General features: G+C 44.1%; 1 protein-coding gene across 2 annotated transcripts in view; it reads right to left on the bottom strand.

Moving 5' to 3' along the window:
• The window catches only part of smurf2 (SMAD specific E3 ubiquitin protein ligase 2), a 75009-nt gene that overhangs the window by 10308 nt on the left and 37187 nt on the right, over positions 1-27514 (bottom strand). For both annotated transcript variants that reach the window (XM_039824453.1, XM_039824454.1), the window contains exons 5-16: positions 23875-23940; positions 21441-21525; positions 20283-20366; positions 18852-19066; positions 15351-15435; positions 14103-14261; positions 13925-13984; positions 8195-8396; positions 5776-5879; positions 4627-4741; positions 3229-3407; positions 985-1243 (exon numbers count right to left, since the gene is read on the bottom strand). In XM_039824453.1, the coding sequence (XP_039680387.1) occupies positions 985-1243; positions 3229-3407; positions 4627-4741; positions 5776-5879; positions 8195-8396; positions 13925-13984; positions 14103-14261; positions 15351-15435; positions 18852-19066; positions 20283-20366; positions 21441-21525; positions 23875-23940 (1613 nt within the window). The remainder of the gene's footprint in view (positions 1-984; positions 1244-3228; positions 3408-4626; positions 4742-5775; positions 5880-8194; positions 8397-13924; positions 13985-14102; positions 14262-15350; positions 15436-18851; positions 19067-20282; positions 20367-21440; positions 21526-23874; positions 23941-27514) is intronic.

The raw sequence follows: 27514 nt of genomic DNA, 5'->3' as shown, positions 1-27514 counted from the left end.
CAAAAAAGGTAACACGTTTACATGCAGCCAATAACCCGTTCAAAACCGGAATATTAGCAATAACCCGGTCGCGCACGGCCATGTAAACACCGGCAAAAACCCGAATATGCTCATATTCCGGTTTTTAAAAACCCGAATATGCTACCAAATATGATTTGTGTTCTGCGCATGTTCTATTCGCAAGGAATCTTGGTCTTTTGAGTAGAGGAACTTCTTGTATGCGCCAGAAAACATAGTTATAATAATAATTATATACTATAATATATATATATATATATATATATGTCAATGCAGAAAACCTGTGCGCAGTATACCGGAAGTAAATAAGAAGTAGAGGTAAACATGGCGAGGCACAGCGCCACACTTTTGGAGCGAGGAGGAAACCAGTTTCTTTATTAGTGTGGTGAAAACCATGAATATAATGTCTTTTGTTGACGGCAGAAAGTACCGAGATAGTGAGATTTATAAGAAGGTGACCGAGAAGTTATTGCGTCTTAAGGTTGTCCGTAGCCTACGTCCAGACGCTAACCGTGCGTCGCCGTTTACGTCGGGATATCGCCATTTGATTACATATTCCACGTATACAGGAGTAACTCTCTCTGCTCACCATGTAAACGGGTTATTCCGAATGTTTCAGAAACCAGAATAGTGACCTTAACCCGACCAGAACCCGAAAATTGACAGCTTGTAAACGTAGTCACAGACTCATTGCCTTGACTGTACGCGGACTGATCATGCTTACTGCCGTGCGTAGTCCCCCCCCCCCAGGCCCATTCGAAGCCAGGAAAACCCCTGTGTGTCTGTTGATGTTTTTTCCTGACCTGCGCCAGTATTCGGGTGGAGAGAGAAAAAAAATACTGGGGGGAAATCGCCGATCCTGCTTTTGAGTTAGATAGTTGAAATCGAGAGCTCATTTGGAAAATGGTGGCACCTCTGGTGTGTAAACAACAAAGAGACGTGATTATGGGAAATGAATTAAAGTACCTCGAGCTCCTTCTCATCGAAGGCCTTCAGCAGGTGTTGGGGGATGACCTCATTGAAGCCCTTCTGCAGAGCCAGGAACTGGGCCTCTATGCCTCGCAGGAAACGCCAGTTGACGTAGAGCCGCACGTACTCCTTCTTGGTGTCCTGGGTGACGGGGATGCTCTTACCGTTGGGCTTGAGCTCATGCTGGATGATCTCTCCATAAGCATTGTGTTCCACGCAGAAGGTGTGGTCCAGCACACCTGTGATGTCGTTGTCCCTGAAGAGAGAGAAACATCGGAATGACAATCGGCAAAAACGGGCCTCAGCACGCCGTTGGTAACAAATACGAGGTGCTCGTCATTCCAATGACAGCTGATCAGCTGCTTTTTGTTGAAGGTGTGCTGATCGGTGAAACCAGCCGATGAGTTTAAAGGCTCTGACGGCCGACATTCAGCAGAAAAGCCAGTTGGACTGACTGCCTCCCCGAGTTGGTCCAAAAAGTGCCTCAGAACACACCGAAGCGACGCCGACTTGAGCGTACGTTCTGCGCGTGTGCGAGACGTAATACGTCTCCATAACAGCAGGCGGCGCTAATCTGTATTGTCGCCCAAAAAATGAAAACCGGCAGCTGATTGGACAAACGCGTCATGTGGGTCTGGCTGCTCCCGGATTTTACAACCGAGCATAATGGCGGCTTTGTTCGGAATACGATCTCATATCTTCCGAAGATAGTTCACCAAAACGTGTTTCTGAAAACATTTGAAGAGAGAAATAGGCCGTGCAGCTGCTGAATCTGTCTTCATTTCAGATCAACAAAGAGATTAAGAGATTTTCCTCAGATTTTGAGAGGCGTTCGTCACTCATGCAGCTCGTCATTTCCGTGTTAGCGCTCCACCAATCAGATTGGCCATTGAGTCCGACTGCCCGCCTTCTGATTCAACATGTCAAATCAGCCCAGATGAAGGCCGACGGCCCCTCAGACTGACGACGGCACGGGACACACCGAACAGACTCGAGTCACCGACCTCGCCAGACTGTCCAACGGCCGATTATGGGGTTGGTGTGTTAGGGCTTTAAAACCTACACATGGGTCTGAAAACTTAGTGCTTAGAGACCACTGAGTTAAGAAATCTTTAAAAAACCCTGGGGGGCGCTGTCATCAAAGTGCAGGAGACAGGTTTGGATTTGGGCTAAATGACTCATCAGTTGGTAGAAAATAACAATGTATCATTTGTGAATTTTACACTAAAATTGCACATTTTCTTTTTGCAATTACAGGTAACTAATAATCTGAAAAATGTTAGATTCAGTACCATCAATCAATCAATCAATCAATCAATCAATCAATCAATCAATCAATCAATCAAACTTTATTGATGGAGCACTTTAAAAAACACCCAATGTTGACCAAAGTGCTGTACAGAAGACCATGCTGCGTTATGATTTGTCTCTGATTTGGGTTTCCGCACTCATCACGCAGTTTGTATGAGAACAGGTTTTTTGGTGTTCTAATACAACCATAGAATAGAAACCGTGTACATTTTTCTTAATGAGGCCACATTACACAATCTGCCTCCTTATTTATTGCCTCTACTGACTCCTAAAACTATCGATAGTTCTACTATTGACTATTTACTTTGTTTTTTATGATTACTTTTCCTTCCCCCCCCCCCCCTCTTTCTTCATTTTCTCCCCTCATTTAATTGTTCATTTCTTCTGTCCCTTTTTTACCGTTGAATTATTTTAGGGGACCCAACATGCCAAGCCCCTAGGAGGGTTTTCTGGGTTTCCTTTGCGGGTCTTTTTCACTTAAATTATTCATAAATATAAAACCTACGTTCACATGGACAAATTATGTACGTCATTCATCGAACCCAAATAAGTTTTTGGTGAAATGGAAGATTATAAAAACAGGATTAAGAACTATTTGACCACTCAATGTACATGTTCGGTTACTGAACACATCATTAATGATTTGATGTAATTTGCTGCTTTGTTTTAAGTCTTTGGTTTGTTCTTTTAATGGAAACTTTTTACGCTGCTGTTTTGACCAGGACTCCTTTGTGTCAATGGGAACATTCCTAGTAAAATAAATACAACTACTTTGTCATGCTCATATCTAATGAACACTGTTGACAGGAATGCAGAGCGTAACATCGTGTTTTGATGTGTTGAAATCTGTGATTCAGAAATCCTCTTTTTCGCTTTTCATTCACACAGAAAGGTCAGGACTGTTTCTATGAAGCGGTGTTGTGTACGTACAGGATCCACACGAGGCTGTTGTGCAGGTCCGGGTCAACGGACTCCATGTCGTCCAGAGTGATGGGTTTACCCAGCAGCTGTTTGTAGAAGGGCAGGGTGAAGCCTCCGTCTATGTAGTGGCCGTGGAACACTGCCATCCCCATGATACGGCCCACAAAGTGAAAGTAAGACAAGTGCTCCTGAGGGGAGACAAAAAAACAGCTTTAGTTTCCAAATGAAGAGACCGTGTTGAGTTACCAGAAGTACTGACTGTTCAAAGTACACGACCGGTCAAAAGTTACATCTGTGTTGTTCTTCTTTCCTTCAACGATGACTATTATTTAGTCGATGTGACAGAGGAGAATACTGATGTAACCATTTTTCCCCCCCCACATAAATACCCTTCGATTTGGAATTCTGGGAAGTGTTTTGTCTTGGGGCCCTCTGATGAATTAACCCATTTAAAATAATGAACTAATTGAAGTTTTTGCTAAAAATAAAAAAAAATAAAAATTCACACCAGTCTCCATTGCCGTTAGAACAGGGCTCTTCGACAGGGGGTCCGGGACCCCTAGGGGGTCCTCAGAGTCACTGCAGGGGGGCCTCCAAATTATTGGCAATTTTTTAAAGTTTTATTCAAAATTAAAAAGTGAATCCAACATATTATTAGCAAATATAAATCCCCACTGATGAAAGGCTTACTGGCCTGTAGGTAAGGTAGTCTCTAAGATAGCCATCCACAGATACAGTTCATCCTAAGGATTCACTGTCCGCATGTAGGTTTTAAAATGTAATTTATAAAATCAATTATAAAGCTTTTTTCAAAGCTTAGTATTCTATGCAAAACATGTATGTATGAAGGCTTGAGACTGCCCATCCACAGATACAGCTCATCCTAAAGATCCACGGTGCCACACTGCCACTGTGTAACATCTAAAGACGACTTATAAAGTCATGCCGACAATTATTATTTTAATAGCTTCGTATTCTATGCAAAAAAAAATTGTAAAATGTCTAAAGGCTTTAGGCTGCCCTACGCGTTATTGCAGGCCCAGTTTAATATGCAACTTCATTTTATACAATATATGTAGTAGGGGGTCCCTGCTCGGTCTCTCTTTCAGTTAAGGGGTCCTTGGTTTAAAAAACGTTGAAGAGCCCTGTGTTAGAACATAGAGTTATAACTAATGTTACTGCTATGGCACGGCAGGCAAGAAAAGACATCTTTAAGACCTTTGGAAATTCATTTCAAGAAGAAACTGAATTAAATGCTCTCGAAGACGTTCCAAGACTTGCAGATGCCCTATTGATCCAAAACGTCTTCTCTAAGAAGGTCATTTTTAGAGTCTGCATGTCAATGCCACGCAATATAAAAACACGTTTATCTTCGTCTATGTATTGTCAATAATGACTGTGACTCACAGGGTTGACGGCAGAGTCTGGGTTGATCTGCAGTGTGTAGATGTCATCCCGGGAGTACTGGAACAGGCCGTAGTACGGGTTCAGCATCTCGTGCGACAGCAGATAGAGCCACTCCCTGCACACAGTGCAACACAGACGCACAGAGGTCAGGCAGGAGGAAAAGTGTCCACTATCTGTCGATTATTTTCTCGATTAATCAATCAGTATTTTGGTCTATAACAGAGATCTTCAACAGGGGGTCTGGGGCCCCTAGGGGGTCCTCAGAGTCACTGCAGGGATGGGCCTCCAAATTATTGTATTAACATAATTCCATCATATTATTAGCAAATAAATCTCCACTGATGATAGGCTTACTGGCCTACAGGTCAGGTAGTCATTGAGATAACCATCCACAGATACAGCTCATCCTAAAGATCCACGGTGCCACACTGCCACTGTGTAACATCTAAAGACGACTTATAAAGTCATGCCAACAATTATTATTTTAATAGCTTATGCAATTATGCAAAAAAAATTGTAAAATGTCTAAAATCTTTAGGCTGCCCTACGCGTTGCAACTTCATTATATGCAACTACATTATATGCAACTTCATTATATGCAACATATGTAGTAGGGGGTCCCTGCTCGGTCTCTCTTTCAGTTAAGGGGTCCTTGGCTTAAAAAACATTGAAGGTCTATAAAATGTCAGAAAATGTTAAAAAAAAAAGAAAAATGTGGGTCAGTGTTTCCCAAAGCCCAAGATGTCGTCCTCAAATGTCTTGTTGTGTCCACAACTCAAAGATATTCAGTTTACTGTCACAGAGAAGAAACTAGAAAATATTCACATTTAAGAAGCTGGAATCAGAGAATTTTGACTTTTTAAATTTTTTTTTGTTGAACAAAATCACTCAAACTGATTAATCGATTAACAAAATAGTTGGCTATTATTTTAATAGTTGACAACTAATTGACTAATCAATTCATCTTTCCAACTCTACATGCAAACTTAAACTGAAGAAGAAATGACTCCAGACCACACAAAACAATGGTGAAGTTCTTTGGCTCCTCCACTAGGAGGCAGGCTGCTGTGGAACAAAAGTCACAGTATTTACAGAACCAAAGTCTGTGTTCTCAGTGTGCCATGCTCTTCTGTGGCTCCGGCTTCTTACCTGGCCACGCCTCCATAATCGAGCCCTTCCTCTCCTCTGAACTTCACCATTAGCCTTTTCCACAGGTCCTTCGGCCTCATCTTCATCACCTGGCGATACGACTCCTGCAACACAGATGCAGACACACACGCACACGCCACGAGTCAAGGGCGGAAACGGCAGCAGTCAAGACAGCGGTTTAATGTATGGTCCTCAGAGGAGAAGGAGTTTAAGAGAAGCCATTCATCAGTTTGGAACATCCCAGGTGAAAGGGTCCTGCCTCCGGGGGAACTTGACAAAAATCATGTCTGACCAGTTCCAGGCGCATTAGGGCGCGGCGGTCCATCAGGACCAAAACCTCACATCATAAAAACGGTTTCTTCCAGTCTGCTGTCAGCCTCATTAACAAGGCCCCGGAACCCCCCCACACACTAACATTGACTCTCAATCCTACATCCTGGACTATATCTCAACTTAGGGAGCTAAGGCATGGAATAAGCTGTCCACTGAGCTAAAAGCAATACAAAATAATAAGCTTTTTAAGGCTTACAGATAGGAGTGGAGTGGTGTGGGAGTATATGTGTGTGTGTGTGTGGGTGGGGGGGACGAATGTACAGATGGATGTGCCTTGTATGTTTATGTGCTTTATGTATTTTAATGTGGCCATATTTCACGTTTTTTTTATGACTAAAAAGCCCTTCTAGGGACGGCCATTGGAAATTAGCAATAGCTATAGATGCTGTACATTGGAGATTTGTTGCACAAATGTCTATGTCTTAGCATCTGTCCCTATTCAAATAAACATGAAACAAAATGGAAAAAAAATCTATCTATCTATCTATCTATCTATCTATCTATCTATCTATCTATCTATCTATCTATATATATATATATACACACACACACACACACACACGTGTCCTCTGTACATTCTGAAACTTTTGCACATCACTCGACATTTGCACATCCTGCACTAATCCATACAGCCTCTTTTTTTCTTTCTTAATGTAAAATAGTTATATGCGTGTGTTACTTGTTTCTGTATTTATTGTTTATTTCAAATTAATGTTTTATATGTTTATGTATGCATAGGGAAATTCCTCGTACGTGCTACTTATAATAAATAAATCCTTTACGGATTCGGATTCTGATGTTGGCGAATGACTTTCTAAAACGGGAGTGAAGTTAAAAGATCTACTGCAGCGGTGTTGTAAGAAACGAGAGCGATGCAATGTGGCGTTACACGAGTCCGTTCCATTCGGTTCTCTGTTGCGAGACTCAACCAGCGTTCGTCATCCCGTCATGTGCAGACAGCTCACAGCGTCACGGGGAGGGTTCATTTAAAGTGGATTAGGGGCAGTTCTAATAAACACAGGCATAAGACTAACAACACAGCCGCAGGTCCTGCTGTGCCCCGCAGATACAGCCGACAACAGAGAGGTGCTGCGGGAGAAATGAGGTCTTATCTACGCTGAAAAAGTACACATCTAGGCATGTCTGACAGCCCACCAGCTAACACTTGCCTGTTCAGTCATACTGTAATGCTTCAGCTGGTCTGGAGACGCTATGCAGTTATGTCTTAAGCTCAAGACGTCCTCTGCAGCCCCCCCCACCCCCAGCCTCTCACTCTCTCTCTCACATTGAGATCAGCCAACAAAAATGTCTTCGTTCAGATTAACAGACGTGGCTGTTCCAGCACATTCCAGTGCATATTTTATGAGGGTCATGCAGTCTGTTGCAGGTGTTGTTGCTCTGATGAAGGCCCCCGTGCCTCCTAGATGCAAGGAAAAAAAGAAACTCCCCAGCTGAGAAAATGCACTTGAGAAAAATCCTCATCCACAAACAAGACGTCTGCTTTAGATTTTGAACAGACTGCCTTCACACATCATAGATAGCAGTGTGTGCGCGTGTGTGTGTGTATGTGTGTCTGTGTGAGACAGAAATCATTCTCACAGCCAAACTGCTACGGCCAATGACCTTTATGGGAGTAGACAAGAAAAACCTTCAGGGAATGTTTAACGTTGGTCTGTTGCGTCAATAAATAACTTGTACAATTACACGCAGCTCTGCAGGTACAAAAGAAGGAGACATTGGTGCCGTTCGCTTCTCTCAGAGGGCATGAAGTGCACTGGCATTGTTCGTAGATTGGGGAGGACGAGACAGAACTGCTTTTGTTTGCTGCTTAAGGGGCCAAATATAGCTTTGTTGGCTGGAGATTTGGGGAAAATGAGGGCATGTGGTTGTGCAATGGAGCAAATATTAGATTAGATGTTTTTCTACCACGTTGTTATGCATTCTAATTAGTTTCACGCATGCTCTGGCTGAATTTCCCTCGGTGCTAAATGATGTACCCGTTTCTGAGCGTCCCTAATAACAGGCCTCCCTTGTGAGCTTCAGGCGATATGATGACACGACTGAGCTTGTTTCTTTCCATCCTCACCTCGAAGATCTCCTCGCGGGATACCTCGATGCGGCAGTGGCCGGCCTGAGGCTGCTGCTGGGACAGTTCCTGGCGGAGGATCTTGAGCTTCTGGACAAGGTCCCTCTTGTACTTGGGCACCGTGAGGCACTCGGCCTCCTCCGGGAGCTGAGCAGGGGACACCAGAGCCTGCTGGGCCTGATCCTTCAACTGGTTCTGGCGACTGGGGAGGTAGAGAGGCCGACAAGAGCGGCGTGGGAAAAAGGTGAGAGAGGAGAGGAGAAGAGAGGGAGAAAGGGGCCAAGAGAAAGAGACAGAGGGACAAGATTAAGGACAAAAAAAAAATAGGACTGAGGGAAAGAACGTTCTGCAAATAGATCCTCTGTTGCTTTTGACTCATCATGTACACTTGAGGTAATGAACAGGGTCATCGAGGCCACCTGGCACATTTTACAAGTCCAAAAGTTTGTCTCAAGAGACGGAGAGAGAGAATAGTGCCGGCACTGTGATGGATAGAAACTCACACCATGTACTACCCACTAAAAAGGTCTGGTCAAAATACAGGGCTTTTTCCTCCTCAATTTACTTATTTAGTATTTGTTTAAGTAAGTAAGTAAGTAAGTAAGTAAGTAAGCTTTATTTATATAGCACCTATCACAGATAAAATCACAAAGTGCTTCACAAGCAGCGAATATAACAATTTGAAAAACATCATACAAAACATAAAACATGATAGCTCAGTCAACTGAAAGCTTGTTTATACATTTTTCTTTTACTTACTTATTTTTGAAAGATATACATTTTGTTTTTACTATATACATTTAGTACTTATTTTGGGCATCGCTGCACCATGGGGTGGAGGGTGGAGAGTTGGGTGGGCAGAGAAAGCTGTGCCTAATTGTACAATGAACTTTCATTTGTGTATTTTTGTGAAACTCAATAAAAATATATAAAAATCTGATTTCATCATCATCATCTGTTTCACCATATATACAAAAATGATGCTACAGAAATGTATAAAATATGAAAAAAATCATGTACATTCACAGTTTTAACTTCAACTTTCCTGCCGTTCAAATCATTTCTCATAACCATCTTCTTCTTTTATAGGATGAAAAGTGAAGCCAAATGTGCTAAAAAAAAAAAAAAAAAAAACTACAAGAAAGAAAAGCAGCATTTGATGAAACATTTCAAACACAGGAGCAGCGGAAGCGGTTAGCCACAGTATCAACAGCGTGGCTGTGAACATCATCTGCGGTTAATGATGACAGAGGTCTCCACTCTGCCGTTTGATTGAGAAAACAAGTTTTGAACTAGGTGCTGTGTTCGGGAAGACAGCCTCAGAGGGTGGCACAGTAGGGAGGCACACAACACACACACACAAACACACACACAGAATCAAAAGAGCCTTTATGGAGCTGGCACTAAAGGATTATTTGCACAGTGGCCTTTTGAACTCCGGTGGGGGGTAGGAGGCATGATCGGGCCCGGAGCAGGGTCATAAACACCAGACTCTAGAGCCGAGCACAGAGGGTGGTGGAAGCCATACACATGTCAGTCTGACTGCACGGGATATGGATATGTAGGCTATTAAACTCTGAGGAGTGATGCCACGGTTTAACCCTTGTGTTGGCTGCCCGTTGACCAACAAGCAACTTTTGGTTTTTCTGGGTCAAAATATTAAATTAAAAAACTTTTTGGTCAACGTTTTGGTCGTCTGTTTTGACACTTTTGTCAAGCTATTGCATGTTTTTGGCATCATTTTGCGCATATTTTTTTACTTTTTTTTATAAAAAATGTTCCTCAAATGCCATAAAATTGAACACCCAAATTCAATGAAAGTAGTGAACCGATAATTTACTAGTTGTATGGAACCATGCACGTTGTTGTTTTTTAACAATTTGGTTGAAAGAAACCCAAATTTGAGATATAGAAACTTTTTGAAAAAAACTATTTGACCCGAGGACAACAGGAGGGTTAAATAAATACATTCAATGGAGCAAACAAACACAGGAGGAACCTTAAAAGGGTAATTATTCAACCTGGACCCTGTTTCCCTAAAGCTGCTTACACACCAACCAGACGGCCGACCGTTGACAGAAAAGCCAGTCGAAATGATCAGTCTCCCCGTGTTGGTCCAAAAAGTGCCACAGAACACACCAAAGAGACGAGATGTAATACGCCTCCATAACAGCAGGCGGCGCTAATCTGTATTGTTGCCAAAAAAATGAAAACCGGCAGCTGATTGGACGAACGCGTCACATTGAGTGGAAGCCACGAACCTGGCTGCAATGTAACGCTATAGGGCAAATGTTCCGTCAATTTCTGTCCACCAAAAGTGCTGTTTTTGCCACCAACAGGCTCAGATTATTATTACAAATGTCTGGCAACATTATGGAAAGGGTCAATACAGTGGTAATCATTTTTGTTAAAGACTAAGTTAAAGACCTTTTTGTTTAACGTGAAACCGCCCCGAAATTGCCATTGCCAAACTCACCAGACTTTATTTATAGATGCAATACTTTCAGCGTGTGTACAGTAGAGCCAGCATATTTCCACATGTAAATGGGTGAATTAAGGGTTTATTTCAACCAAACCAGAGTGGTGATTTTTAGAACAGTGGAAAAACAAGCCAAGACGCCTTTTGATGCATTTCAGATGCATTGGAGCACGTCAGAGGCAAAACAGCACTTTTTGTCAACGTAAATTGAAGGTGCGCAATTGCTACATTAACGTTAAAGGACAATTCCGGCGCAAAATGAACCTAGGGGTTAATAACATATGTGTACCGAGTCGACCGTTCTCTGGGATCTGTTTGCATGCTAATAGAATGCGTCTCTAGCTTTAAACAAGCTACCGCAAAACCGGTGATTAGCTGCTAACGCTAGCTTTCGGGGCACTTGGTAAATCACTGTTTCTACACCACTAACAAGGCTCAAAATGGCACCACACTTCCACAGTAGCATAATGAGGGTCCCTACAAGCAAACAGATGCATTGAGAACTTTGTAAGTGTACCGACAGTTTATTAAAAAGATAGATTATAAAGACAGTAGCGTTCGTGTCATGAGCAGTCGAACCACGAATGCCGTGCAACGTAGTAACCCGTAACATGGCTCAAACCATAGACATAATAGAGACGCATTCGATTAGCATGAAAACAGATCCCAGAGAACGGTCGACTCGGTACACGTGTTATTAACCCCTAGGTTCATTTTGCGCCGGAATTGTCGGCTGCGGCGGTCTTGCTTAACACTGGACCCGAATTCAAAGATGGTTGTTCCCATCAGTCACTTTGACCCAAAAACTTGGAAAAATAGGTTCTAGGTTAAAAACAAAAAGAAGTTTCCCTTTAACTAAAAGTTAGTTGACTCCATGACAGAATACAGTCTGAAAAGTATCCGCCCTATGGCTTGCATTCTCCTCTACCACAATGACAACTTCTCCTCAACAAACTGACTGAGTTTGGTTTCTGGTGTCCACCCAACAGAATCCAGTTTGGCTTTTCAATCACTTCCTGCTATCCCAGAAAGCCACAGGGCCCCATAGGACACTCGAGACCTCCTGTTGAATCCCTTTATTTCCTGCAGACTAGACTCTTTGGGAGGGAAGGTAAGGGAGGGAGAGGGGGAGGCAGGAAAGGGCACTCTTCCGACAGCACCCAAACAGAGAACTCAGAGGGTGGGAGAGAAGCAAGGGGAGGGGGAGAGAGAGAGAGAGAGAGAGAGAGAGAGAGAGAGAAAAAAGAGGAGAGAGAGAGAGAGAGAGAGAGAGAGAGAGAGGAAAGAGAAAAAAAAAAAAAAAAAAAAAAAGACACGGAGCATCTCTTCCTGCACTTTCACCCATAAATCAAACATTCCTGCTCCGTCTCTGTTGCTCTTTCTCTCGTGTTGCGGGCCCCCAGAGTTCTCTCGTTCTCTTTCCAACTCCTGACTGATGAGCACGACTCTGGTGCGTGTTACCTGAAGATGCTGCTCACTGCAGGGACAAGTCGGCGTAATAAAAGCAATGCCTTCGCTAGGCAACAAATCAAAAGCGCCTGGGAAACGACACTGTTGTTTCTCATGCAACTGTACAGAGGGCAGTCCTGCAGCCAGGTCTTAAAAGCAGACAAGGATTGAACAGGGACCTATTGAACAGGGACCTTGACCAGTCGGGGAGGGAGGGGGCCTTGAATTCGGGAGAAGATTGCAACATCATAGGGAAAAGATAACCAAAAATCCTGGTCTGGATGCTCAGGCAGTGGCTTCAGCAATAAAAAAGGCTATAAACTTCAACTTTGATGGACATATACCGTATATTGTATATAGAACATTTTTGTGGGATGACGGCACATGAGGGGTGAACATTTCTAAAATCCTTGATAAAAGGCAGATGGCTTGATGGAAATCCATGGCGACTGATATGTTTTCCAGAGTTTTGTCACGAGTGAGAAAGTCGCTCTGAAGTCTATTCTGTTAGCGGTAATAGAGCCGCTTCAGTTAGGACAGAAACCGTACCAAATAGATCCTCTATTACCGGGCTAATGTAATCCAAATGGATTGGGGTAGGCTATGGTTAAACCTTATTCATGCACAATTTATAAACGAGTGATTTCAGAAGGCCGAGATCCATGTGTCCTTAAATAACTAGGAGACGTACGGCACTCTACAGCCCAAATCTAACTGCAGAACATTAATACCTCTAATAGCTATAGATTACTCCTGTGATAGATTACATACAAAAATAAAAAATAAAAATACCTGGCTTTGATGTGAACTAATTATCCTCACAGAATACATATTCAATGAGATTTTCACACATCTGGGCATAGTCATGCTTATGACAAAATTCCTACATTAAAAACAAATGTGGTGTGCCAGGCTACATTTTTATAAAAGACGTTTCAGAGGGCCACGGATGAAGAAAAAGCAAAACGAATACAGAATCCCAAACACGTTCTTTGATCCGTCAGAAAGGGGAGAAAAAAATAAAAAAAAAATAAAAAGAGGAAGAAACCTGATCTCTCCATCGATGCATTCCGTCTCTCTCTCTCTGCACGGAGGAGGAATGAGGTCAGGCGGCGGAGGGAGGCCCACCAAGGCACCCATACACCGCTCCACCTTTGTGGCGCAAGGACCTATGGGTGTTTCTTACGGCTATCGCAGCACAGTATGTGTTTGAACAGCTGCATAGGGGGAAGAAATTCTGAACACGTGCATCCATGCGCGCAGGCATTTACCAAGCACAGAAGCATGAACTAACACGAACACACACACACACACACACACACACACACACACACTTCATTCATCGACTTGGGCATCAAATTTATGCGCCGTTTCCTGGATGTAAGACGTTCCTCAGCCACAGACACAGCAGCCTTGGTTTCCACTCAGCTATCTGATGTCTGGCCAAAGCCAGCTTTGTGACGGATTGTGTGCTAAAACGCCTTTATGATCAAAACCTCTGCAGGGCTGAGGAATTTGAATTTTTGTGTGGAAAGAAAGACTGTGAGGGGAGTGCACTGCGTATGTATATCTGTGTGTATGTGCGTCTCTGTGTGTGTGTGTGTGTGTGTGTGTGTAACGTCTGCTCAGCAGAAGGCCTACTCCGAGTGCTGAACCTCTACAGGTGGCGAACACACCTTGGCACAGGTTCCCGCTGTAAAACATCGGCTGAGGGGGAGGCCAAGGGAGTGAGTCTGTGAATGTCTGAGAGAGTGTGTGCTTGTGTATGTTCCAGTCTGCTGGCATGAGGCCCGAAACCTTACCTGACATTCTGACTTTCGATGCCTCCTCGAGAACCGTTGGGGCTTGGGCTTGGACTTGGACTACAGACGTAAAAACAAAAAAACAGAAAATTAATCTCTCTGCTTTTGTACCCCGTCACCCGCCTTACTTTTATTTCACGGTTACATTTTGCCGGCTCGAGGGTACCGTGGGACTCACTTCAGGACTAGGTGCAGGTTGGCGGAGAGGCGCGGGTCTGTAAACTGCGTGGTTCGGTTGTTGTGGTCGACAAAGTAAACCCTCCCGGTGGCAGTGTTCCGTATCTCCCATCCTGGAGGCAGTGGACCCAGTTCCTCACAGTTCACGTTACTAAGATCTCTGAAACACAGCACAAAATAAAGAATCGGTATGCATAAAAATAGACGCAGCGTAAGGTGGGACAGGGGAAAAGAGAGCCAAAGCACAGACACACACACAGACACAATTCTAGGTATAAAACATACCAATGCACTGACTAACTGGACTCAGGCGGACAGCAAGATTCCGAGATGTCTGAGAAATCACTTTTATTCTATTTTTCTTCCTCCTCCCATCTAAATTATTTACTGCTGCCCCTGCAACCCCTTTCAGCTGGACTCCGTGGAGACACAAAAATAAAAAAAGGCTCAGAAATTACAGCAGGCTCGCTGCGCTGGCTTTTTTCTGTTTCGCGGGGTCGAAGCCAAAAGGGACCAGAGCCTCACGAGCGCTGAGAGCTTGGCAGCTAAGCCATCTGCTAATGTTGGAGCTGTCTGAGGAGCACCTGGCGAGGTGTGGCGTGACCAATAGCCTCCTATCAAGAGCAATAAAAAGATCATCTATCACTCATATACTGATAGAATGCAAGCAGCGGCCAGGTATTATAATATCAGTCATGTTTTATTGATAGCGTCTGGAGTGCTATGAAACCAGTCTCTGCGCACGCACAAGCAGATCTGTGCGCCTGTGCATTTCTTTTTGGAATACGGTAATCAATAGGACACACATGCCTGACTTGAGTATTTGCCCAAGAGCCTCTGGTACGGCTAATTGAGACTCGTAACGCTATTGGCCAGGTGTCCCAGAGTGAGGCCTTTCGGCGCTCGTGCCAGAGGACCGAATCGCTCAGAGCCCCGTGACATGGGTCTTCTCACAGCATGTCGGGCTCGTAATCAGCTGCAGGCTTCACACAGCTAACTACAAGGGGGACCAGGACTAAGAGACCATGACACAAGTTATGCGTAAAGCCAGTTATGTCAGTGCCGTGACTATTTGTAAAATCAGGAGGACTGAAGGAACGATGACTGATCCGAGCATCTGTGGACAGCTCAATTTCTCATGTATGCATTTTATTATTCTTGCGTTTTATACATTTTACAGTTCATACGGTGGATAGTGAAAAAGGAGCAAAACGAGACACACAAATCTGTCCGTCTGTGGTGGACGTACCTTGGTACTCTGGGGTCGTGCCACGTGCTGACACCGGTCTGAGTGTGGAGGAAGTACACTTGGCCTTGCTGCGTGGTCCTCTGCTCTGTAGGAGGCACGTAAAAAACAAAAAAAGTTTAATTGATGCAAGATCTGGAGATCCTTGGTTATACAATGTGGTGAATTAAAAAAAACAAAAAAGGAGCTACAACGTTTTGCCTAAACCTTGGCATCAAGTGTCAAATGTTTGAAAATATATGGAAAATGAGATTGAGTTTAATCATGTGGCGCGTGCAGAAAGATTGTGTTTATAATCTGTCTGCGGAAGAGAGAGAGAGAGAGATCACGCAGCTGGAGATGAAAGGACCGTCTGAGGGAGCAGAGACTCCGAAAGGCAGCCGGGGAAGAGGCGGGGGATGGGGGAGGAGGTGACAGACAGGGTGAAGAACACTGGAGAGGAGAGATGAGGTTGTCTGACTTTTGAGTAGGTGAGCTCATTCGTCAGCGCCCTGACAGAGATATTTCCATGAGACGAGCCTGCCGGAGAGAGCTTCTCTGGCATCCCTTTGGACCTACCGCTTATATATATATATATATATATATATATATATATATATATATATATATATATATATATATATATATATATATATTCACATTTTAACATTAATTTCATGATTGAAATTTTCTAACAATTCATAAATAAGTTAGATAGATAGATAGATAGATAGATAGATAGATAGATAGATAGATAGATAGCTATAGATAGAGAAATAGATATATACTTTATTGGTCCCCAAGGGGAAATTCAAGGTCCCAGTAGCTTAAAGACATCACACACAACATACACATACATCATAAACAGGATGGTAAAATAACTAATCCACATGAATAATATGGACAATAAAAGAAAAGATACTAAATAACAAATCCACATGAATGTACTATAAGGGATGAGCATGAGAGGCCTGCAGTGACAGGGCAGGGCCTGACCCTGGGATTCAGTCTGCATGGTAAGGTGCTCTAAGAGGGGGTGTCATGGTGGTATAGTGCAAATAAGTCCAATAGTGCAAGGACAAAGTCTAGAGACCAGCATTAAATATGGACAATATAAGAGAATAATGTATAAAAACTATAGCAGTGCAAGGATAAAGTTTAAAAGTTACATAAATTACTGACAACCTTTATAATTATACATTACACCTTTTGACAGGCAAAAGATTCATCCGACCTGTTCTTAAAAGAATTACATTGAAAAGGGGAACGCACAACTTCTTCTGGAAGCTCCTTCCAGCATTTCACCGCAGGGAGTGTGAAAGAATTCTCTCTCTTTTCATTAGGAGCGTCAAAACTAATTAAAGGTTTTTCTCAGATCTGATGATTGTAGTCGGTCCCCAGTGGACTTCTTTAACAAGTTTGTGTCTTTAAGCTTTTTGAGTGTTATTTATTTATTATCTGCTCTAGCTTTTCCAACGTTTTCGACACAGATATGGAAATAATAATGCATTTTCTTGAGGTAGGACCCCTGAAACCTCCCGCCAAATACGTGCAGCCAAGTCATCCACAAACCTAGGGAAAACAGCGCTTACGTTCCGACACACAGGGTGACATATCTCGGGGGGTTGTGCGCTCACATGCGAAGAATCAGGAGGTGCCGACAGCTTTTATAGGAACTGCCCAAGAGCTTAAAGGTATTGTGGAGGATTTTCTTTTTCCGGGTGGATCATCAAGACTATTGGTCCTCCTAGTTGTCAATCATTCTGGCGCTATGTTTACGTAAGGCCGTCGTACGTGCTCGTCCCTAGGGTAGTTTTCGCTTTCTGCGCATGAATACTTTCAGGTGTATATGTGTGGTGAGCTACGAGTGTCTACGAAAGGTATGACAAGAAGAGAAAGGCCTCTGAAGAAAGAAACAAGACCGGAGTGTCTGTTTCACACGCTGGCGTGCGCTAAAAGCACAGGTTGGGCTCTCCACTGATGCCTCAGTCGCCAAGTTTCTACTCGACAGGAAAAGTTTGGCGTGCTATTTGGAGAAATCCATTTAAAATCACTGCTAGTAAAAGTTGATGTAAGCTATGATTAGCGATGCTAGCCCTGGCACAAGTCACGCACCGCGCAGACACGGTAAACATCTCCATTTGTGAAAAAGTGCAAATCTTCTTTCTGAAAGTAGCTCGTATGAACCATGCCGACAGCAACTTGTAAACAGTGCACTCTCGTGCACACGTTTAATAGGCGTTCCCTCTCGGGAGCAGGTAGGGTGTTGCGCATGTGCATTTTTTCAAAAAAGTGGAGAGGGCGGATCTTTTCTAAAATTCGGGAAAATCCTCCACTATACCTTTAAAAAGTAAGGACAGAGCTGGAGAGAGCGAGACAGATGTGTAGAGAGCCTCCTAATCTGAAGGACTGAGAGCAAAGATGTGACATGGCTCCGGCTCGAAAACCCTACACAAGATTTTACTGTGAAGATGAACAAAAGTCCTTTGGGATGTGCGGGGGGATCGCAGCTTGTGTGTTTGTGTGCGTGTTTGCTTTTACATGAATGCGTCCGATTGTTTGACTGTGTGCACAAAGGAGAATAGAGAGGGGTTGGGGGTGAATGGCTGCCGCCAGCCTTTAACAGCCAGATCAATTCAACTAGATCTCGGTCTAAAATGGAGCCAGTATTTCAGGCTCCTTGTGTGGAGCTGCAGCGTCATCAGAGCGGCGCTGCACTGAATGAGGACACAGATGAGCCGGGTTACTGAGCCCAGTGTTGGGGGGGGGGACGCAGCGAAGCAATTAACACAACAGCATTACCATGATGACAGGATTCATAGTGGAAGTAGAGATGGCTTTCACAGAGGATAAAATAACCCAGCACACTCTAGTGCAATCACAATATAAAATATTTATCTGCCTCAGGATAGGAAAGGCCAGACATACAGTATTAATAGCATAGTGACGTCGTTTTTTTTTTCAGATGCACCCCCCACGTCCCCATCAGATTAGTCTCGCATTGCCAGACAGAATGTATCCGTGGTGTAGCCAGACTCCACAGTGCTACATTACAATCTGGGACAGGAGAAAACACATCAGATGACTACCATCAGATGAACACAAGTGTCCCTTCATCAGCACCACCATTACTACACAAACCATTACAACTGTAATCATTTCAACGGGGGCGTAGCTTTAAGGCTAGATGACAATCGTTCATTCATAAATTATATTATTATTTGCTTAAGTTTTATGCATGTTTACTTCTGTTTATTGTGCGTTTATGTGCGATGCGTCGCCATTTTTGTTCTCTCGACTGCCCAAGACGAATTTCTCCTATAGAAGACAATAAAGGCTTATGTTAAACACAGTATATGTGTGTGTGTGTGTGTGTGTGTGTGTGTGTGTGTGTGTGTGTGTGTGTGTGTGTGTATGTATGTATGTATGTATGTATGTATGTATGTATACAACACACACACACACACACACACACACACACACACTATATGCAAGTCCACTCTGTGGTGCTGGATTCCCACTAACCATATCCCTCAGGGAGGTCCGGGGGTGTGTGCAGGTGGGTTCTGCTCATGTAGTTGCGGTGCCTTTGGGAGCGGACCCGTCTCTCCTGGGCCCGCTGGTCGCCGTCGACGGGCGGCAATACGGTGGTAGGCGTGGCCCCGTTGGTGCTGACGGGCGTGTTCTCATCCACGATGCAGCTGAGAGGCCGGCCCGGGCTGGAGTACTCCGATGCAGGCCTTGAGAGGGGCGAGAGGGGAAGGAGACAAGCACAGCGAAGACCAAGAAGAAATGGTTAAGGGTGGACGAAAGAAAGACGGAGTACAAGAAACCATAATGAGATGATTTCCCAAATTGTTTCCATTCCAGTCTCGATTGGATTACATTTTTAATTCGATATCAATTAGGTTAGGGAAATTGCAGTTACAAGCTTGGATAATGGCTCTAATAATGAAGTCGTCTCTACAAACACAAACAGCAGCAAATCAATGGGCAGCATTTAGGAAGTCTTTAGGTGCTAACTGGGAAACCCATAGCAGGCAGCACGCAAACAAACCATCAAACACTAAGGTAGTTAGACTGCCTGAGGGAAAGATTGGTAAGAACTAAGTGATATGATATAGTGATATAGTGAGAAGTATTAAAGACGGAGCCTCTGCTCCCCAAGTTCTCCCATACTACAGCGCTCCTCCGCTCTCTCCACTGGGTACCAGTTGCTGCCCGCATGCGCTTCAAGACACTAGTACTTAGTACATACAGGGCCACGACCGGATCAGCCCCAGCATACATCCAGGACACGGTCAAACCCTACACCCCAACCCGCCCACTCCGCTCTGCATCAGCCAACCTGCTCGCCGCCCCCTCACAGCGAGGGGCAACTAATCACTCAACGAAATCCCGACGGTTTGCTGTCGTGGCTCCTAAATGGTGGAATGAGCTCCCTATTGACATCAGGATGGCCGAAAGCCTACGCATCTTCCCCCGAAGACTGAAAAAACATCTCTTCCGACTACACCTTGGATAAACATAAATAAAATAAATATATATATATTTCTTGAAGCTGCACTTTCATATGGCTCATATGGTTTCAATTATTTAAAGCTAATGTACTTGCACTTACTATTTGTTGTCTGGAGTTTGAACCTTCAGGGTTAAAAGCACTTTATTGTAAGTCGCTTTGGATCCAAATGACATGTAATGTAATGTAATTTTCCCGCTCTTGTCAGCTCCGTGACTTCCCTGGCTCTTCCACACCATTAAACACCGCTGTCTGGAGCGGTCTGTCTGACACCCATTTCTTTTTTTTCTATTTTTTTTTTGGGAGGAGCCCACTCCAGTTTTGGACAGACTCCTCGCCAGTTTGGGAGCACTGAGGTCAGAGATGCGGTCGGGCCGGCTGCTGTTTGATTTAAGAGGTCTGGGTTGGAGTTTCTGTGGGCTGCAGAGTGTACTCACCTGGTAGGCCTCTCCCACTGCGTGGTGCGTGTGATGTGGTTCAAGTACTGGATCCGTCCAGACGCCGTCCTCCGCTCCTCCCAGCTGGCAGCGGAAACATACACAGACGCAGCAGTGAGCCGACGTGGTTGGGCAGCCACAGAACCACCTCGTAGTGTTCTGTCTCGCTGCTCTGTCTCGCCACATTGCAACGATCACATTCCGTACATCGTTACCGTAACTGTGTCCATGTTCGGACACCGTTGCGAGGTTACTGGCTATATCCGGACACATCCGGTCTGACGCCGTTTTTCTTGCGATCGCCCCCCAAAATGTGCAAATAGAAGTATTTTGTACACATCTTAGGATCTACGTGTGAATTTGATATAGGTACATGGACATTCACATCTCTAATTAGTGTTTAAAAGTGACTTTGATGAGATAAAACAGCAAACTGGGGGGGGCAGGGTGGGGAATTAAAAAAAGGAAAAAAAGAGGTTTATTTTTTTTGGGGAAAAAAAGGGGGTGTGGGGTTTTTTCCCTTGTTGTTCTTCTGGGAAGTTTGCTGGAAGTGATCTTACGTAGCGTTTTATGTAGAGCGAGCACTGCGCCGGACCTTTTAAATGCTACACTGCTTGTAAGGAAATAACGGGAGTAACGGGCGATCCAGCTTTAAAAAAGGGACAGATTTTCTTTTTAGATAAGGATCCAATTCATGCCGATGTAAGGAGTGGTTTATGTGGATTTTGAAATGTAACTGATTAATAGTCAAAGGAACTTTAAAGTGTTAAATTGAGTCCAAACTAGTTTAATGATAGCCAGACAGGTTCTTTTGAGAGAATGAAAGAATGAAGGGGTGCCGTCAATTCAAGAGTGGGCTTGTGAGATGGCTAGGGTTGCAGCATTTGAAAAGATGTCAGAGAAACAGTTTGTCAGATTGGATAGAATTTCTTCAGAGCTAAATTACACGGTATCAGATTGGTGCATCATCTCCAGTACTTTCAGATACCGATACCAGCATTTTAGGCATAATCGGAAGCTTTTCCAATACTGGTATCGCTAAATCGCTACTGAAAACATTACACAATCATTTATACTTGTATTTAAAACAGATATTCTGATAGAACGTTAGCCAAAAAGCAAGCATTTATTGTTAAGGATTTGCAAAACTCAACTCACCCATCTGGGAGATCATTGTCAAACAGCCGACTGCAGTCCACCACAGGGCCTCCTGAGCCTATCCGGTCCCTAGACTGCAGGCTCACTGCAGCAACACATGGCAGACAGATGCACGCACTATTACTAGACAGCAGATTACAGTGCAGATGCAGATATTTTATCGAAGCACAAAATGGAGCTATATATCTTTATGAGTAACAGGAATGGGGTTACATTTTTATCAGTGGTATCCTGGAGGGTCTGGTTAAAAGGGAAGTTGCATTTTCATCTTTTCCTTCTGCAGGGAGGGTCTGGTGTTATGAAATCTAATCCTACATTTTATATGAAGACTGGGGAGGCTTTTTGAGCAACGAGAAAATAGGCAGGAGGAAATGGGCAACATTTGGCAGACTACAGCTGAACACAGTCTCACACTCAGAGTATTTCTGATGCGTACTGCGGCGACGCACTGCAGTGAGGAAACAGACGAGTGCGTTATCTACAGGTTATTGAACAGGTGAAGTGAACGTAACGTTGGTAGCGGAGCCAGTTACAAATGGTCTCGGTAGTGAACGACATGCTCGAGGGGCTTCAGTGTTTTTAGCTGAGCTGGACCGGAGAATATTCGGTTAAAACAGATCGGTGATGCCGTTTTACCCTCGTCGTTCTCTGGGAAGTTTGCTGGAATGGTGATGTTATGTAGTGTTTTGTGTGGAGGGAGCACTACCCCGGACTCAGTTTGAAGAAAAAAAAAAAAAAAAAGGCATCTTTTAAAAGCTACATTGCTTGTAAGGTAATAACGGGATTAACAGGCAAACCAGCTTTTTAAAGGGACGTATTTTCCTTTTAAATAAGGATCCAATTTGTGCCGATGTAAGGCGTGGTTCATGTGTCTTTTGAGAGGATGGAAGAATGAAGGGGTGCTGTCAATCCAGGAGTGGGATTGTGAGATGGCTAGGGTTGCAGCGTTTAAAAAGATGTCATACAAACGGTTTTCCAGATTGGATGTCTACACTAGAAAATGGGGAAAGTACCTGAACTTTCTGGAGGGTTCCTAAAAAGCCTTGTGCTGGAGAGAGACGTGTACTATGTGCTTATGGTGTTATAACATATACATATGTTTATCTGGTTTACAGTTTTGTATTGTCTATTTGGTTATTTATTATATTGTCTTACATGTTATGGGTGTTATGTCGTTTTTTCTTAAATTCTGTCTAAGTGGGGCGCCTGGTTAGCTCACCTGGTAGAGTGGGTGCCCATATATAGAGGTTTACTCCTCGACGCAGCGGCCGCAGGTTCGACTCGGGCCTGCGACCCTTTTTGCTGCATGTCATTCCCCCTCTCTACCCTTTCAAGTCTAAGCTGTCCTGTCAAATAAATGCCCAAAAAAATGGAAAAAAAGTCCATCCATCTTCGTCCGCCTATCCGGTGTCGGGTCACGGGGGGAGCAGCTCCAGCAGGGAACCCCAAACTTCCCTTTCCCGAGCCATATTAACCAGCTCCGACTGGGGGATCCCGAGGCGTTCCCAGGCCAGGTTGGAGATATAATCCCTCCACCTAGTCCTGGGTCTTCCCCGAGGCCTCCTCCCAGCTGGACGTGCCTGGAACACCTCCCTAGGGAGGCGCCCAGGGGGCATCCTCACCAGATGCACAAACCACCTAAACTGGCTGCTTTCGACGCAAAAGGAGCAGCGGCTCTACTCCGAGCTCCTCACGGATGACTCATCTTCTCACCCTATCTCTAAGGGAGACGCCAGCCCCCCTGCTGAGAAAAACCCATTTCGGCTGCTTGTACCCTGGATCTCGTTCTTTCGGTCATGATCCAGCCTTCATGGCCACAGGTGAGGGTAGGAACGAAAACTGCCCGGTAGATCGAGAGCTTTGCCTTCTGGCTCAGCTCTCTTATATGTTCACGTTGTAAAGTGCATGTTTTGTATGTCGTTTCAAAAAAACAAAAATCTAATAAAAAGTGTCAATCATAAAAAAAAACAAGGTGTTGGATTGAGAACTGAATTTCTCTTCCTCATCCCGGTCCGCCAGGCTAAAGCAGTCGACCCAGGGCATGGATGCTCATTACAAGAACTGTAATTACTACAAGAACTGTCAAAGCAACTAATCAAAGATGACGAGATAATTTTAAAGAAAATACTGAAATGACTTTTAAATAGTCAACCTGGGCTTTAAGCGAGTTTCCTTTTGCTGTAAATGCTGCCCATTAGTGGTTTAGTATACCACCCTCCTTGAACATTTAATACACAGTGACTGAAGGACAACATGCTGTACATCTGACCTCGTGGTGAAGAAGACAGCCAATGGGAATTAGCCCAGAAAGACCATTTTAGGGATTAGGTTTTTGTGTAGCTTCCATTTACTTTCTAATTAAAGTGAGAGTTTTTCCAAATCTTTAGCGTGCTTCCAAATGCATCCCTGTTTTCTTGCGTCCATCCGTACTCACCCACTATCTGGCCTCTGACTGTGTCACTGTCATTGGGACTCAACTTGTTCAAGTCTAGTCTCTGGTCTGTGGAGAGAAAGAGAGAGAGAGAGGGAGAGAGGACAGAAAAGAAGAAGTGGAGCGCCAAAGTGAAGAGAAAAAGAGACAAACAGCGTGAGACAAACAGGAAATGAGAATAAACATGAAAGAAAGAGGAGACGAGAGAGGATTCATCAGTGTCAGGGATTTACATGCAAACCAGCATGTGTTTGGGATGCATTTTTATTTTTCTCCTTTGGACGAGTCCCATTGCTCCGTATCATTTACATCACTCAGACTCAATTCCTCTCTCCCTCATTATCCGTCTCTCATTCTTCTGTCTGCAGACCACAGCTTGGCTGTGCCCTGGAACAGATGGTCTGGTCTGTGGAACAGCCACGGGCTGTAAAAATCTCACCGCGCATCGCTACAGAGCAGGCTTCAGTTCAAATGCAGAGGTCAAACATTTGACGAATTTCAGTACAAAGCCTGCACTATTCCGCTCGGCCTTAGCATGGACGTGAACCTCTGCCAAAGTCTGGAAACTCTTTGTCTGAACTTCTCAAAGTCTGCGGAATTTGAGAGTGAGGGAGAGAGAGAGAGAGGGAGATCAGGCAGAAAAGGAAAGAAAAACTTGTCCAAGTTGCCTGCAGACATAAAAAAATGCCACTATCTGCTCTCTGTTGTCTGGGTGTCATGCAGATCAGCTCAGGATGTCTGTCTAGACTAAACAGGGACCAAAACAGGCAATGGTCAAACCGTTACAAGGCTGGCCGGAGGTCAGCAGCCACAGAGAAACACACACACACACACACACACACACACACACACACACACACACACACACACACACACACACACACACACACACACACACACACACACACACACACACACACACACACACACACACACTGAAATGTACGCAGAGAACAGCACTCACTTTGAGATGCATACATTTAAATGCAGTCATATACACAAAGACGCAGACACTCTGCAATTATACATAAATGTTACAGTCAACCCCAAGACGCTCTACAATTATACACAAATGTTTAAGTCAACTCGATGCCCTCTCTAAGGCCTGTGGAGGGGACAAACTGCAACGGTTGGTAAATGCGCACAAAAAAAACCCAACAAAAGAATGACAAATACTCGCAGGGGGAGAGCGACCACAACAGAGAGAACACAACAAATCTACGCTTACACTTTAATAGCTCTACAATTATGCACGTCTGCTTGAAATGACCGGTTGTCTAGATCGGCAGACGGAGATAGTGGGAGGTTAGTCACAAAGGCATTTGATGTGTGTGTGTGTGTGTGTGTGTGTGTACACATGTTGCCAGTCTATGGAGGAGACCGAAGGGGAAACTGAAGGGGTGAGGAGGAGGCCAGGAGAGAAAGGAAATGCAGAGGCAAACCACTCACAGCTGTGGCACAAGGTTCAGGTTTCCTGTGTCGCTCCAGGAAAACAAGTGTCAGGGGCTTCTAGGAAAAGGCGCTGGGATCCTCCTCCCCCACCCCCCCGTTTCTGCCTACGCGGCTGCGGGCCCCGGCGAAGCGGGTACCAGCTCGCTAAGTCACTCCAGGCTCCAGCTTTGTTGAAGCTACAACTGTCTGGCAACTGCGTTTACTGGAAGCCATTTACTAAAGCCAACCATCGCATTTATCCAGTTAGCTTCTGACATGAGATATTTTGACTGTAATTGCAGGGCGACGTTGATTGGCTCTTCCTGTTCTGGCAGAGGGCAGAGTGTTGACCCCTCTCTCACACACACACACACACACACACACACACACACACACACACACACACACACACACACACACACACACACACACACACACACACACACACACACACACACACACACACACACACACACACACACACACACACACACACACACAGCTCTGACCTCTGTCAGACCTAGTGAGGAGGACAGGACTAAAAAAGGAGCTACTCCCAATGTTGTGTCACTCAGGCCTGACAGCAGCACTGTGGTACTGACTTCTGCTTCTTATCACACTACAGGTATGAAGCCGGCTTGATGGATACGGCCTCATTTTACCATTAGGGCATGAATAACTGCAATTAATAATTCAAGAGTTGTTCTCCACCCCAGTAGAGGGAATAATGAACTGAGACAAATAAATAGCTCACTCAAGTAAAACAAACAAGTCATGTGTAGTTTTGGCAACGAAATCTGTGCTGCAACTGAACTACAATTTAATTTTCAGAACAAAACAAAAGACCATCTGGGGGAGGGGAGGGTCTAGGCGTCAGTACTGCATTACAGCCGACTGCATCCATAGTGATTTAATCATCACGCCAAAATATAACAACGCTGTAAAACAACATCTTTGGAGTGAAACAGCACAGACAAATCGGTTTTCAGCATTTTAACCGGCAAACCTTTCCATGCACAGACATTTAGGCTTTTTAAGAATCCAGGAAGGAAGGAAGGAAACATCGTAGGACACAAACAGGGTGCAAAATTAACTTTTTGTCCACCAGCCGATTGGCTAGTGAATGTTCAAATTTTACCAGCCACTCAGATTACAGTTGTGTTTTTGGGCTGGTGAGTGAAGCAAATCTACCAGCCACTTGCATATTTTCCAGCATTTGGCGGGTGGATGGTGCTAATTTTGTACCCTTGATACAAACTTTGAACAATTAACTCTATTCAAAAGTTAAAGGTGCCCTATGGAGTTTTCTCATGCACAAACTAAAATGTATATATATGTGTTGGTCGCCAAAACACATTGCGTGTATACTTGAAGTCAGGCTTGCCTCGGTAGTCGGTGTTACAGGTGTACACGGTGTTTGGGCATACACCGATTACATTTATCGCCCATCGCCTACACCATCTTCTTTCTTATTTTATAGAAATAAAACCAATTTAGATACTTTTTTTGCGTCTCAGTACCCACGTGAATGTGTCGCTCCGTACAGCATGGTCGCACCACAGAGTGGCAGGAGTCCGATTTCAGACCGACAAGATGATGGCGGAGGATTTGGTATCAAAGTGAAAAGCAAAAGTGCAGAATCCAATTATTTATATCATATATCAGGGCTCTTCAACATTTTTTAAGCCAAGGACCCCTTAACTGAAAGAGAGACCGAGCAGGGACCCCCTACTACATATGTTGCATAAAATGAAGTTGCATATTAAACTGGGCCTGCAATAACGCATAGGGCAGCCTAAAGCCTTTAGACATTTTTTAATTTGTTTTGCATAGAATACTAAGCTATTAAAATAATAATTGTTGGCATGACTTTATAAATGATCTTTTAATGTTACACAGTGGCAGTGTGGCACCGTGGATCTTTAGGATGAGCTGTATCTGTGGATGGTTATCTCAGTGACTACCTTACCTGTAGGCCAGTAAGCCTATCATCAGTGGGGATTTATTTGCTAATAATATGATGGAATTATGTTAAGACATTTTAAATTATTGAAAAAACTTTTAAAAACTGACAATAATTTGGAGGCCCTTCCCTGCAGTGACTCTGAGGACCCCCTAGGGGCCCCGGACGCCCCGTTGAAGATGAGATAAGTGATCGTTAGCAGCCAGAATCGTAAATTGCGATTAAAATTCGATTCATTGCACAGCCCTT

This window comes from Perca fluviatilis, chromosome 15 (genome assembly GCF_010015445.1).
Source record: "Perca fluviatilis chromosome 15, GENO_Pfluv_1.0, whole genome shotgun sequence".
In the NCBI taxonomy this organism is placed as follows: Eukaryota; Metazoa; Chordata; class Actinopteri; order Perciformes; family Percidae; genus Perca; species Perca fluviatilis.
Note: the sequence above shows the minus strand (reverse complement) of the source record. Positions and strands in the feature narration are given on the sequence as shown.